The sequence below is a fragment of the Bombyx mori genome, chromosome 9 (genome assembly GCF_030269925.1).
Source record: "Bombyx mori chromosome 9, ASM3026992v2".
In the NCBI taxonomy this organism is placed as follows: Eukaryota; Metazoa; Arthropoda; class Insecta; order Lepidoptera; family Bombycidae; genus Bombyx; species Bombyx mori.
Genome location: NC_085115.1, coordinates 6,768,105 through 6,782,948, shown reverse-complemented (window position 1 = coordinate 6,782,948; position 14,844 = coordinate 6,768,105). Strand labels below are relative to the sequence as shown.

The 14,844-nt window shown below is 37.4% G+C and overlaps 1 protein-coding gene and 1 long non-coding RNA gene across 6 annotated transcripts in view; one reads left to right on the top strand and one right to left on the bottom strand.

Annotated features, from left to right (window-relative positions):
* Positions 1 to 777: 777 nt before the first annotated feature.
* The window catches only part of LOC101740051 (protein timeless homolog), a 33,304-nt gene continuing 19,237 nt past the window's right edge, over positions 778 to 14,844 (top strand). For 2 of the 3 annotated variants that reach the window (XM_012689596.4, XM_012689594.4), the window contains exons 1-13: positions 778 to 1,267; positions 1,340 to 1,523; positions 2,355 to 2,489; positions 2,982 to 3,238; positions 3,709 to 3,906; positions 4,351 to 4,533; positions 6,868 to 7,155; positions 7,236 to 7,354; positions 9,163 to 9,319; positions 9,938 to 10,018; positions 10,702 to 10,817; positions 11,263 to 11,310; positions 12,351 to 12,414. In XM_012689596.4, coding sequence (XP_012545050.1) covers positions 1,014 to 1,267; positions 1,340 to 1,523; positions 2,355 to 2,489; positions 2,982 to 3,238; positions 3,709 to 3,906; positions 4,351 to 4,533; positions 6,868 to 7,155; positions 7,236 to 7,354; positions 9,163 to 9,319; positions 9,938 to 10,018; positions 10,702 to 10,817; positions 11,263 to 11,310; positions 12,351 to 12,414 — 2,084 coding nt within the window. In that variant the 5' untranslated portion in view covers positions 778 to 1,013. The remainder of the gene's footprint in view (positions 1,268 to 1,339; positions 1,524 to 2,354; positions 2,490 to 2,981; positions 3,239 to 3,708; positions 3,907 to 4,350; positions 4,534 to 6,867; positions 7,156 to 7,235; positions 7,355 to 9,162; positions 9,320 to 9,937; positions 10,019 to 10,701; positions 10,818 to 11,262; positions 11,311 to 12,350; positions 12,415 to 14,844) is intronic. The other variant, XM_021347338.3, reaches the window with a different exon arrangement.
* The window catches only part of LOC134199359 (uncharacterized), a 31,601-nt gene continuing 25,952 nt past the window's right edge, over positions 9,196 to 14,844 (bottom strand). The window contains exons 6-7 of one of the 3 annotated variants that reach the window (XR_009973817.1): positions 9,541 to 9,626; positions 9,196 to 9,344 (exon numbers count right to left, since the gene is read on the bottom strand). This is a non-coding gene — a long non-coding RNA (uncharacterized LOC134199359). Of the gene's footprint in view, positions 9,345 to 9,540; positions 9,627 to 13,282; positions 14,765 to 14,844 lie in introns of those variants that run through there. The other 2 variants (XR_009973816.1, XR_009973815.1) reach the window with 2 other exon arrangements.

Here is a 14,844-nt window from a genome sequence, read left to right as displayed (position 1 = left end):
TGTCATATACTCCAAGAACTGTTACAATTATTAAAACAATATGAATCGGTTTTGTACTTGTCACTGCTGAATTATGGAATAGGATCGGCACACACGCTGAACTATATTTAGACCCATAATAAATGAGGAGGATTCAACAATGGCAATTTAATTGGGGTACCTGGACATGGAGGTGCCAAGGGAAATGAAAAAGCTTACGAGCTAGCGAAAAGCTGACATGACTTGAAATATGTGAAAGAATCTTAATGAGGATGATGAATAATCCATCTGTTTACTCAATCCCTAATGAAATAAATAAGACAGGACATGATGGATAAATTATAGCTGTAGCCAATTCATTTTTGTTATTCACGTGGTCAACATAACTGCTGCATTCACCCACAGTGTGTTTCAAATACATATTTTAAGCGTAATATGGGTGCTATAGTGATTGGCACTCAGGATTAAAAAAAAAACATAAAATAGTAGTTAGTACTACCAATTGATGAACAACATATTTTTTGTACAAAACTTTATTTTAAGTAGAGACAATATGGAAGCCAATAAGAAAACACCCTCTCTGTGTATATTTATAATATTCACATTGCCTTGGTAACCGTAAATGTCTAGTTCTTGATAGATTTCAAAACCGAGCCCCTAATATGGTTATTTAATCAGTGTTTCTTTCTTTAATATGTAATTTTTTCAACAGTTTCAGAGGGCTTGTTTATCTTTATTTATCGTAGTGTTGATTTCCAACGTCGACATCTACCTGAAAATTGTTTGTTTCTGAACGAAAATTCGTTTCGCGGGCTTTTAAATGTCATGTCATTTTAAATGTCATAATATAATTGGGTGAACTTTTATAACCTAAAAAATATTCAAAACAAAACAGCTTTGTAAATATTTATTATTATAATACTCTCGGATGTAACAATCATTTGATAAAATGATCATTTCCTGTTGTGAATAGTGAAAAGCCAAGATCTTATACGAAGTAAAATAATTTGTACATACCATTTTCAATAAATAAAATGTCTTCATTATTATCAGCTGAACTTTCTGCTACTTGCAATGCCCTTGGAACTTTTGACAAAAAAACCGGTAAATACTTAATTGATGAATTTACCATTAATACCGTTAAAGATCTTATTCGATATTTGCGTCGCGATGGTGAAGATCATGAAATAAGAAGGCATTTGGGCCAAACAAAAGTGCTACAAACTGATTTACTTCGGATGTTAATAGATCATTGGGAGAATGCTGAACTGTTTGATGTAACTCTAAGGTAAATTCTTTAACTTCCAACTATCTGGTCAATTTGAATGGTATCCGATTAAACAATGTCTGTATCTTTCAGACTTTTAGTAAACTTGACAAACCCAGCTCTGCTCTTGTACAGAGAAGAAGTACCAACCGAAAGAACAGCGAGACACAACTATTTGCAAATACTCACGCATTTACAAGCATATAAGGAAGAAGCATTTAGCAAAGTTGATATTTGGAATGTTTTCTCACAAAAACTAGCAAAAATATTAGAAACTGTAAGTTACAGTAAAAACAATTTATTGTAAGATATATTTAATAAGATTCATTGGAATTGATCTTGTCAGTAAAATTTTATTCCTTGCTCATATGAAAAAATTTATAACTTAGGTAATCCACAAATGAATATTAGGTAACTTCTAAATACTCAGATATTGTATGTTTGTGATGATGATAAAATACCTTCTTAATGTTAAGATGTACATCATTAAAAAATAATAATACTGATCATCGTGAAAATTTATACCTTAAAATTTTACATAGGTTAGAAAACAGATAAAAATAACCATAATAATCGCAACATAACTTTTATTTAACTTATAACTGCTCAAAGTTGGCAGACACAGCAGTTATTCTTAAACAGGTTTCTCTCTCGCTATGGTATAAAATATTAAAAAAAAACTAACTGTTAATTTATAAAAATATTACCTGTTTATCCACTTCAAATATTACAATGCAATATTGCACCAATAAAGCAATGATAGGACCTGAATCATATATAAAAATTCTAATGACAGTTGCCCATAATGTACTGAAGGACTAATCCAAAACTGAATGCACTATGTAGTGGAGCAATGCCTCAGGGTTAACACATACTCATAAGTTTCTATGTGAATCTGACTATAGAGAAAGCCAGGTCTTGTAAATGTTAGCCAAGAGATTTGGCTGGCTATTTTGACAGGCCTTCATAGAACATTTGGGCTCAGGGGCATACATAAGATGAAACTTACTGAAAGTGCAACAGGCTGCCTTTAAAATCAAAAATAATTTAAAAATCAATACTTAAACAATTTGAGTATTTTTATATTGCATTATCATACATTGAACAGGACTGGTCAGAGCGAGATGAGGACACAGGATTGATAATTGAAAGAATATTAATTTTAATCAGAAATGTGTTACATGTTCCTGCTGATTTAGATAAAGAGAAAAGGCCTGAAAATGATGCTAATATACATGATCAGGTAAATAATAATTTAATTTAATTTAATTTAATAAAGAATACTCTGGTATGTACCATTACTGTTTGATAAATGTATTTTTTTTATTGCCCTTATAGGCAGACGACGATATAGGCATATGGCCCACCTGATGGTGAGTGGTTACCGTCGCCCATGGACTTCAGCAATGCCAGGGGCAGAGCCAAGCCACTGCTTACCGTATTTCATGCATTTAGCATGAGACTGATTTATTAAAAGACCTTCTCTATCACTTCAATTGTATATTGATAGTGTGTCAGATAATTTCATTATATCAACTACAAGAAACATTCTTAAATTACGCAAAAATACAATATATATTTCATTCATTTTATGAGCTTTTATAATTTGCGTTAGCTGGTTACTGTCAAACTATTAAAAATAATCTAAAATGCACATAAAACAAATATACTCAAAATTCTATTACACTAAAATTAAATGTACTTTTTAGGTATTAATTTTTTAAAATAATTTTAGGTTTTATGGAGCCTAAATCAATCAGGTATTTTAGATATTATTTTATACATGTCATCAGAGAATGAAAAGCAGTACTTTATGCATATAATTGAAATAATATCACATTTATTGAGAGAACAAAATCCAAGCAGTCTTGCTGATGCTGCATTACAAAGGAGTGTGGATGAAAAATTAAAAGATGAACAGGAATTACTATCTTTAAGAATGACAGAAAATAATCTAAGACTCAGCAAAATTAAGCAGTACTCTGCCACAAGGTATCGTAATAAACATTGTTGCAGTACTAAAATAAATGAATAAAATTCCTTCAATAATGAGTTTATTCATAATTGTTAATCCAAACCTGATACGATTAGATGAAAGGAATTTACTTTGCGTTATATACAATTAATGATATTAAGATAAGGGTGATTATTCAGAAATATTTAAATTTGTTTTGCTCCAAACAGCAGACAAGTTTCCTATGTCATTTTTCCATATAATATTTTAAATTAGCAATTCAAAAAGAAAATGATAAATGACTGTAAAATTTTGAGAGTTATTAATTTTGTCACCAAACAAATAAACCTACAACATTTAACTTCATATTTCATATGGATTATCTCTTCCTTTAATTATAAAATTATGTGGATTTGTTCATAAAAGATTTTCTTATATATTTAAACTTTTTTTAAATAAACTGTGAAAATAAAATAGCCTAATGAAACTTAAAAAATTATAATCACAGGCACTCTCGATTCGGAGGAACATATGTTGTGCAGAACATGAAATCTATATCGGACAACGAGATAATTAGCTTGAAGCCATTAAACGACATATCGAAATTAGATTTTAGCGGCGGGAAAAAATCGAAACTGGTGAAACCAAAAAACAGGAGGCCAATGGAAAGTGGAATGTTAGAGAGGCGGTCCGCTTTCGCGATAAGGTGAGCGCGCGACGCTTCCGATTAATGCAAGGTTGCAAATAAGACGACTGTAGCCAAGTGTGCCTAGATCTTCATTATTCTGCTAGAGTTACATTATACATGTTAATTTCGAATCAATTATAAATTTTGTCTCAATGCACTCTCGATTTTTTTTTGTCCTTGTAGGCTGACAGCCTTGTGAGCAGCATACGGCCCAATGATGCTGAGTGGTTATCGTCGCCCATGGACGTCAGCAATGCCAGGGGTAGAGCCAAGCCCCTACCTACTATAATGACCATAATCGACGAAATTCAGTCGAAAATAAAATCTAAAATCTAAATAAAACAAATTCTTTGACATAGGTAATTGCTTAATTTGAAAATCGCTTAGTTTTATCAATACAGATAATTTTATAGCCGTAGATTTTCTTTCGTACACCAAGTAAATAACTTGTTATTATTTTAGATTATTCTTAAAAGAGTTTTGCATTGAGTTTTTAAACGGCTCCTACAATTCACTCATGCATTACGTCAAGGACGTACTCGTCAGAGCCAAGGCCCAGCAAAACGACGAGTCGTATTACTTGTGGGCGGTTAAATTCTTCATGGAATTTAATAGAGGACACAATTTTCAAGTTGGATTGATCAGGTATTTTTGTTATTGTACTATCGAATGCTGGAGGCCGTGTGTGACGCCGCACGGAACGGTGTGCTTAGTGCGAGTTTTTTAACGTTCTCGATAGCGTTAAAGTTAAGCCATTTCTGTATGCAATTGGAACAGCGCCCCTAGCGGCAAACCTACTGAAGAAGAGATTTTTCTTTTATTGATTCAATCACACGAACAACTGAATTTTAGTAATTGGCAGAAAAGAGATATTGTCTAAGACCGCTCCCAATGGGTGATTAAATACGACTGACTGAGTCTCGGTCGGTAACTATTACTAAGTGATTTCTTACTATGCTTACTCAGCATCAGTGGTTTTTAAAAAGGATGTAACATCACTTTAACTAGCACGGGGAGTCTGTAACAGTACGCAAACGACCCCATTCCATACAAATATGAACTAACTTTTACGCTATCGTTAAAAAACTCGCACTAAGCACACGGAGCTTATAGAACACATTATAGTGCTCAGGATATAATTATACAGGGAGGTCATCGCCCTCAGTTCCGAGGACAGCGAAGCGAGGAGGAGGAGGATTATCAATTAGATTTTGCAACGTTCGTGGTGTACCGGTATAAGGCTCTGCGTAGTGATGTAACACTAACGTAGCTATGCGATTATCTCATGTTTCATGTGTGAACCGAGATCAATTTATACCTAAGCAACTGTTGTGACTTGATAAAAAAAAACTTCTATCATTATTGTTGTATTAGTGGTACTGTATAGATAATGATAAGACTGGAGGAACACGCTGACATGATTAAAGAAAAAATTACTTGAATCTAATTACACTAAAAGGTTTGTCAGAAGAGAATTGTGCTTGCTCGTACAAGATACTGACATGGATATTTGAAGATTTACAATCCAAATTATAAACTTGTCATAATCAGCATACCGACATTCACTGCTAGATAGACCTCCCCAAGGTTCACCACAATTACCTCTTTCATGCAGCCGACATTCAGCAGATTTCCGCGACCTTTAGCAAATAGTCGGTCCACCTCGTGAAAGCGGCACCCACATTGGATATTTGCACTCTTACACTAACTAGTATAACAAGACCTATCCCGATATTTAGAATGAATCTATTAAACCCATTAACTCTTTAGTGACGAGACATCCTCAAGACTCCTCCGTGCAACTCAACATTTTGATATTTTATTGTGTCTCTAAAAAGTTTTTATATCTCTATGTCCAATGTAATCGTTACAAGATCACCGTCCTCCCGATCCACTAACGGTGCTTTTAGGTAACTCAAGCACCGGTCATCGTTCTCGTTGAACCCGTCGCTTACGACGAAGGACTCGACGAGTAAATTAACCCTCAGACACAGCCCACTGAGTTTCTCGTCGGATCTTCTCAGTGGGTCGCGTTTCCGATCCAGAGGTAGATTCTGCGGAGCACGGCTCTTGCTAGGGTTCGTGTTAGCAACGTCATCAGGTTTGAGCCCCGTGAGCTCACCTACTAGTTAAAGCGGCGCTGATATAGCTTCTCAAGGCTATCATCAGCTTAGGTAGGGCAAAAAAAAAACAAGTTTCGTTCTTATTTTTTACTATTACCTTCGAATACAAACGTGCTACCGTTCCATTTGACGGTTACTTGTCACCGTTGCTTGTGGATGTTGGCAATGCCAGGGCAGGTGCGCCTAAGGGTCCCTTCACACAGACCGGCCCGCTTTTTTTCTTTTCACACAGACCGGCCCGCTTTTTTTCTTTTCACACAGACCTGCCCGCTTTTTTTCTTTTCACACAGACCCGATCGTCGTCAGACTTTGAAATTGGCCGGAGCGGAGCCGTCAACTATTTCACACAGACCGGCTGGAAGAGATCTGAAAGCGAACGCACACGCAATCTGAGCCGGTTGACTCCACTTATTATTTCACACGCAGCGCGTTAAAGCATTCTTGATGACAAAAGCAAATTCACATGCAAATATAAACTTTACTACAATTACTCAAAACTATATTTCCAACGTGATAAAAATCTGCTCTCCTCCCCAAGCTGGTCTGTGTGAACGTACCCTAAGTATTACTTCGTTTGGTGAATGACTGATAAATAAATAAATACTAAGTACAGTAAAGGACGAAGTTGGATCGTACGTCGCAATGATGTTCTTTGGGGCGGCACACAGGATAACCCTGACGATTCCAGGTAGAGTGGTATAGTGCAGACACAAGTTCGTGTATTCGGCCCAAGGTCCGTGGAGCTTGAACTGTCTCCCTTTTCAACTGCTTTAGTGGAACAACAACGACAATTTACGCAACATATTTCAAATCCAAATGATATGCAAGTTTAATAAAATAAACGTGTTTTTTTTAGCGAAACTATGTCAATTCCTATGTTCCATTACGTGCAACAACAAATGGAGAAATACTATGATATGATCAAAGTTGAAAAAAAGAAGTTCGGAGTCTGGGTTAGGAGGTTGCACCTGGCGTTGCGCGCCTACAAGGAACTCCTCTACACCTTACTGGCCATGGACAAAAGCACCGATCCAACGGTCAAAGAATCCGCTAAAGTATTAAAGAGTAATATATTTTACGTCCTAGAGTACAGAGAGTTCATACTAAACACATTTCTTAACTACGACGAAAATAAAATGCCAAGGTACTCGAACCCAATCCGAACGGATAATTATCGAATACACGCGCCGTTGGATATTGAGCTTAATTGAAGTATGTTTTTAGGTCTTATTTAGTGGATTTAGTCGAAACTGTACATTTATTCTTGAAAATGCTTGAACATTATTGCAAGAAGACCGGATTAGTGGTGCAGAAGAAGATCAAGAAGAAATCCAAATCTAAGAGTGAGTTCGTGTTTGTTATTGAAACTTTTGTTTCCAGCAAATCCTATGAATAAGAAATTCGATGTGTTGTTGTATATCCTCTTAAGACTTCGAAATGGCTGGAGCGATTTCTATGAAAACTTCAGATCAGTCTAGCGGATGATTCTGTGAAGCTTAGTAGTGATTTCATCAAACTCAAATCAAAGATCGCCCGGGTTCGACTAGAGCTAATTTAGACAAGTATGTGCTTAACAAATAAATTTACATATGTATAGTATCAGGAAATAGACACAAAGGAATCTTAGCATTTTTACTCTTTCACGATTAAACTTATACTTCATTAAAAGCGAGAATTTACGATTAATGTACATATAATTGTAATGACGATATCAATTGTTATAGTTATGCTAGTATAGCAATTCGACTACCTATTAAAGTTTATGTGCATGCAAACGGCATTTATCAAACGCAGTTTTTCATCTTCACCCTCATCAAACTGATCGGTTTTGCGATACGATAACATGCCTGCTATCCAATATAATGGCATTTCCGCTACAAAAACGGTATTGTGTTATTACATACGCGATGTACCTACATTTATTTTGTTTTAAACAGTATTATATTATATACACACTATTAAAATATATGTTATAAGCTTAGTACAACATGTGATTTGAAAAATTCTTTTTCCATTAGAAGCCGACATTGTCCCTGATGAACATAGGCTACCTTTTTTTAATTTTTTTTTATTTTATTTTTTTGGTTTCATGTGTGTTTTAATGTTTCCGAAGCGAAGCGAGGGCGGGTCGCTAGTAATATATAATACTAGCTGTACCCGTCCGCTTCGCTGGGCATTTAAAATTAACATTATTATTTCTCGCTCCCATAAAGATTCTCATCATTAACACCCCCGCATCTGGTGTAGGGAGTCCAACACTCATATAAATATTAGCTTATCCATTAAGTACATGTATTTTCTACATGGATACCAAGTTTCAAGTCAATCGGACGCATGGCTCAGTAATTATTACGGAACATCCGTAAAAGCACTGTAGATTTATATATTAGTATAAATATAAATTACGAAAATATGTAGTTTTCAGCCATTGATTTGGCTTCTAGTTGGGTTACTGAATTTCAAGCTCATGTTTATTGGTTATAGATATGCTAATATGTTATGTGTGGATCGTTAGTTATGTGTAAGCTCGCTCAGGTACTATCGCCCTGCCTATTTCTGCCGCCAAGCAGTAATGCGAGTTTTTTTTAATGCATAGATAGGTGGACGAGCTCACAGACAACCTGGTGTTAAGTGGTTACCGGAGCCAATAGACATCTACAAGGTAAATGCCGCCACCCACCTTGAGATGAGTTCTAAGGTCTCAGTATAGTTACAACGGCTGCCCCACCCTTCAAACCGAAACGCACTACTGCTTCACGGCAGAAATAGGCGGGGTGGTGGTACATTCCCGTGCTGACTTACAAGAGGTCCTACCACCAGTAAAAGCCATTATATTAGCCAAAAAAGTAGTAGCCATTATATCTATAATACCATTGGAACTTCAACCGGGTCTATGGTTACCGGTTCGCATTGGGTGGGCCGTGAACACATCCGTTTGGTAACCGATTTAGAGGATTAGGTAGATTAGTAGCAGCAGTCGCAGAAAATACATAACTTTTGTAATTGAGATCTAATTTTACTCAACCTTCAAACAGATTAATAAATCTTCATCTGACCCAACAAAAAATAAATGTAAAGGAAAGATTTTCGCGTGGGCTTCAAAGGATTTTCTAGACGCTTCGTCTACAGGGATTACAATATAATATTATAGGGAACAAACCGAGAGCACAAAGAGCTCCGCCAACGGAGCCAGGAGCCCCCGCGTGGGAGGAGGCCCGGCCTCAGCTGGCGGCCGTGCTGTCCGCAGGCCCGGAGGAGTACCCGCCGCCCTTCGACGCCGCCTCCGATGTTCCGATAGACCAGCAAAAGTAAACAATTACTTGCTTAAAATTCCTAAGGGAATAGTTCGAAATTAATTAGAGGTCATTAGTTAGAAAACCGGTTCGCGCACGTCATTGTTCCAGATTGAATTTCAGCATTTTATGTTTAGGAATATTGTGAACCGGTTGATACCATCATCTATACTTATTTCTACCATGAAGCAATGACGCGTGACGATCACACAATACGATTATAGATTTTATCTCACGTTCCAAGATGGCTGACGACATCCTCATCGTCTATAGGCTCCATCAACCCCCCACCATAATGTGGCTCAATAGTGGCAGATCAAATCTAGAAAAAACAATAGGTTATTATTAATATAAAAAAATTATAAACTAATTTAAGTAAGGTTCCATTACCATTTAATTATTGTGAAAGTTAGTACCGAATACTGAGTTTCATTAAATAAATTCATTAAAACGAAACATACAGGATCAAATTAAAAGTGATGTCAATGTTTGTCTTTTTGTTCAACAAAACAGCTCCAAGGTATAATAATCCTTTGGAATAAGTTGGTGCGGCAACGTTATTTTAATTATAAAGTTCTCCGCCTCTCGCGGCATATTGTGTTATATCGGGTAAAAACGTTAATTATTTTCCAGGGAAGATTGCATGAGGAACATACAGAAGTCGATGCGGGAGTACAAGTTCGAGAACGCCGTCGGGATGTTCAGGGCTGCGAGGTATGCGTGGCCGTATAAGGCTTCGTCAAACAGAATGCGTACTTAGCGCGCGTCAGAGCGCTAAACTGACGGCGCGCTATGATGCCGAGATGTGTTGTACATATGTAACATACTGTCAAACAGAGCGCCACCGCTAGCAGGACGCTCAGTCGCGGCGTTAGGACGCTTTCACGTCAGGCGTTGTAATTTTTTACAAATTTCATTTTAGCGTTCGAGTGAATGTGTATTAAAATACTGGATAATGCCCGAAAAATTTATAGAATTAGTTAGAAAATACTCATGCTTATACAATGCCACATCTGAATCACTCGACATCTTAATAAATTTCTTAATCTTTCATCTTAATAAATTCAAATTTTCACACTGCTGTCGAAGGCACTATGGTTTGGCGAATGCGTTGCGTCAAGGAGCGTTGGACTCATCTAGTCAATTTATGTGACATGAAAAGAGCGCGACGTTAAAACGCAGCGCTAAGTACTCGTTCTGTTTGACGAAGCCTTCAGTGCGAGTGTTTTAAGCTTCCCTTCGTTTGCCGCCAGGGGCGCTGTTCCAACTCCATACAAATTTGAGTTAACTTTTACACGATCGAGAACGTTAAAAAACTCGCACTAAGCACACTGGTTAGTAGTCGCGCGGTACCGACCCCGCACCGACGTACTAACGACGACTCGCGTTTTGTCCAGGGAGGTGTGGCCCGAAGACGGTATTTTCGGTGCTAGCGACATCGCTGAAGACGAAGAACTGAGTATGCTGGAAACGATTTATAACACTGATTTGGGTGTTGTGACAGATGTCACAGGTAAATCCGTTTGCCTCATTAGGTTTCCGTGTCAGGGATTCCCGATTCGTTTTTTTTTACCCTTATTTTCATTACGTTAATTTGCATTCTATGAAACAGAATTGTCTATGACTGATAACGTGATCAGTAAATTTTATATCGTCTGTGTCTATTGACGATTCTGTCTATTTGGTTTTGAATTTTGTATGTTATATATACCAGGGTCCTCTAGTCGCGGAAACCGAATCAATAAAACCCGATGTTTGTGTTTGGTTCTGTTAAAAATGTGTCGTTATAATGCGCGTGATGACGCGATCAATGAATTTGATGATTGACTTTGTGGCCAGATTGAGTGTCAAAAACTTTAATTGTGATAATAAACTCACATACTCACAAACTTTTTATACAATATACAAAAAAAATCCATAATAATATTGGCGTATTCACTTATGCGTTTGATTCACAGAAATTGACGAAGTCGACGAAACCCAAGGTTCAGAATACGAGGAGGAAGGCAAGTAATGTTTTTTAGGGCTTTGAGTAGTAGTGTGTTCCGCTGTTTCACTTTTTTTTTATTGCCTTTGTAGGCAGACGAGCATACGGCCCATCTGATGGTGAGTGGTTACCGTCGCCCATGGACTTTAGCAATGCCAGGGGCAAAGCCAAGCCGCTGCCTACCGTTTAATACTCTCCACAAGCCTCGTTTGAAAAAGGGCATGTCATAGCGCTCGGGAAACACCGTGGAGGGGAGCTCATGCCATAGCCGGATGGTACGGGGCAAAAAAGACCTCTGGAAACGCTCTGTGGATGCCCGCAGTGGCTCCAAGTAGTATGGATGAACTCTACTCCGGTGGCGGGCGGTGCGATGGTAAAAACGAGGTGCCGGTATCATCTCGAACAACTCCTCAGAGCACTCCCCATGGAACATACGGTACAAAATACAGAGGGAACCGAAGTCCCTCCGCAGACCCAGAGGTTCCAAACGATCCGTGAGAATGGGATTATCGACAATCCGAACGGCCCTCCTCTGTATGGAGTCAAATGGAAGAATCTGGTATTTGGGAGCCCCGGCCCAGAGATGGGAGCAGTACTCCACGCGAGGCCGGACTTGTGCTTTATAAAGCAAAAACCTTTGTCCACTGCGATGATTTTAATACTTCCCTTTGTAGACAAACGAGAATACGGCCAACCTGATGATGAGTGGTCGCCGTCGCTCATGGACATCAGCAATTCCAAACTATTACTGCTCGAAAAACAAACAAACATACAATCAATCACGCTTCCAATATTCTAGTGCTTTTAAAATCCGTATTCTCTAAACATCATGGTAGTGCACTGCGGGTGCGGGTGCGGGTGCGGGTGCGGGTAGAGCGTATTACAGACCCGCACATTTCTGCCGCGAATCACTCATGCATATAACTACAACATCATTGAGAACTCTGCTCCATGTCTCGAGGTTGCGATTTCTACCACCCATCAACTGAACATTGAGCTCGTTCACGTAAATAAGCAACAAACAAATTGATATCAATAACATTACCTAATTTCTTTCAGAAGAAGAAGAAAGGTCGACTGCCATTGTCGAGACTGATTTCGATTTTCAAGACTTCGTTCAAAGGTACCTTTTAGTGCACATTGTATAAAATTATACATTATATGGTCACACTCGAGCGACGCAGTGACCACACGTAGCGCTTTGGCGGGATTAACGACACTGTCCCTATTGCAGAAGTTAGGAAGAAGGGAGAAAGCTTAATCTAAAAGATTGACATAAAAATAATAATATTGACTTTTAATTTAGGAAAGTTTTTTTTTTATTACAAACAATATCGTCCCAAATGCTTTTCTGCGTTAGTGATCATAATGATCTGAAAGAATATATTTACACTATATTAAGATAATAATATTTGTACAATTTATATCGTATGTGAGCTCGCATGGGTGCGTACCAACATCCTGTCCGTTTCTGCCATAAAGCAATCAGGCGTTCCGGCTTAAAGAGGGGAAGGGCCGTTGTGTGAATGTCCGAAATATCTGTTTTTAATTAACTGCGCCATATGAGCCACCTCCCTTTGTATTTTTATTTTGTTTATGGCAATATATCATATAATTTATTATTTCATAAAAAAAACACAATACGGAAAAAAATCGCATTAGCTTCGCAGCCTAGTATGTACACCCGGTAATATATTATCACAATCAGGAAATAATAATAGTAATAAAAAATCTACATTTTCCAAAACATTAACGCAATTGCTTGGATCGTTACAATTCATAAAAGCGTCTCGTTAAATGAAAGTTCCCATTGTACCTAGTTTCATAGCTTAGTCACTAATGAATGGATAATGCTATAGAATTTGTGATATTAAAAAAAAAACCACTATTAAGATAATTTCGTAATTCTAGCTCTTCGTTCTTATTACGTTGTGGTAAAATTACGACAATCTGAGAATACATTTTACACTGTCGAGAAACATTACGGTAGATTACCGTGAGCACTCAGTTCGTATGAGATAATGGTTAATATTTTATCAGTACCTGGTGAAAACTTCGAATCTCTCTCAGTTTAAATGAAAATAGGTATATTTTACCTGGGCCTTAAACATACGTAATTAACAACGTCGTCGTCATGTAACTTTACTTGGAACTGTTAATAATAAGTTTTTTTTTGAACACGACTTTATAAGCTTGATGTATATTGTTTATTTTTATCGACTTCAAGACGTCTGGTTAACTTAAAAAAATAGCGCACGCGTTAAGGACCGATGTCAATACAACAGTTTTATAACTTCGCTCTGATGTCCTGACCGATATCGACAAGATAAATAAAAAAAATTAAATTAATTTTATTGTTAGTATCGTTTTGCCATTTAAGCTGCTTGTTTTTTTTTTATAATACATATTTACATTTATGAAATCTCTAGTTGGATAAACTAGCGCACGACTCCCATGTAGTTATATGGTTATACATAGACAAGAGTAAACGTAATATGGTTATACATAAACAAGAGTAAAAGTAAATTCCGCCATCAATTTTGAAATATGAGTTCAGTCACAACTGTATTGTATTTCACCTTCCAAACTGGAGCCCATCAGTGATTCGCGGCAAAAATAGTAGGGACGGTGGTACCTTGTCGCACGAGCTCACAAGCCTCACCATCAGTTACTTTAATTTCATTATAATTGTACTAAAACAAATTATATTTATATAGTATATCATATTAAATGATATAAGACAAACTCGGCTCGCTTTGCTAGCTTCGATCGCTACTAAGCTACAGATGCCTACTAAGAGTTTTCTTGAAATTTTCACTGTCGGAATCGGTCTTACCGAGTTTATGGGAGTATTTTAGGGACACATCCACTACTTCTTATGTTTGCCATAGATATACAAAATATAAAAAACAGTATCCCAGAACAAGCGAAGTTGTTTTGCAAACATACGTCGTGTGGTTGGTGGAACGGCTATAGAGTTCTTTGTTCGATTAGATCGATATAATATCATATATGACGCACAGGTCAGTTCAAGCCTAAGTAAATACGATTGCGTTAGAATGGTTAGCGAGCGGCTTTTGTACGAGTATAACATTAAAAGGTGTGCTCCCTCCCCCGGGAGTCCTCGTGAAAATTGGTTAAATAATCTTTGTCTGTTTGCGTTTGTGATAAAATCACGTCCCAGTTGGAAGCGGAACATTTGTTCATTGGGTCAGGTCGCACTGTGTACATTGCTTCCAAAGGTAAAACGACAATTAGATTATGCTTGTCTTTGTGCTTAAAAAAATTGTAAGTAAATTACCGTGACATAACAGCTTAATGTACACACGAGGTTGGACTAGTCTCGGTCTTGAATTTTTTTTTTTTAATTGCCTTTGTAGGCTGACGACCATACGGCCCACCTGATGGTGAGTGGTTACCGTCGCCCATAGACTTCAGCAATGCCAGGGGCAGAGCCAAGCCGCTGCCTACCGCTATGGTAAGCCGCTGCCTACCGCTATGTCTATGGGTTAAAACGGTTAATTCGTTATGCGTAATACAAACTAGAATGTCG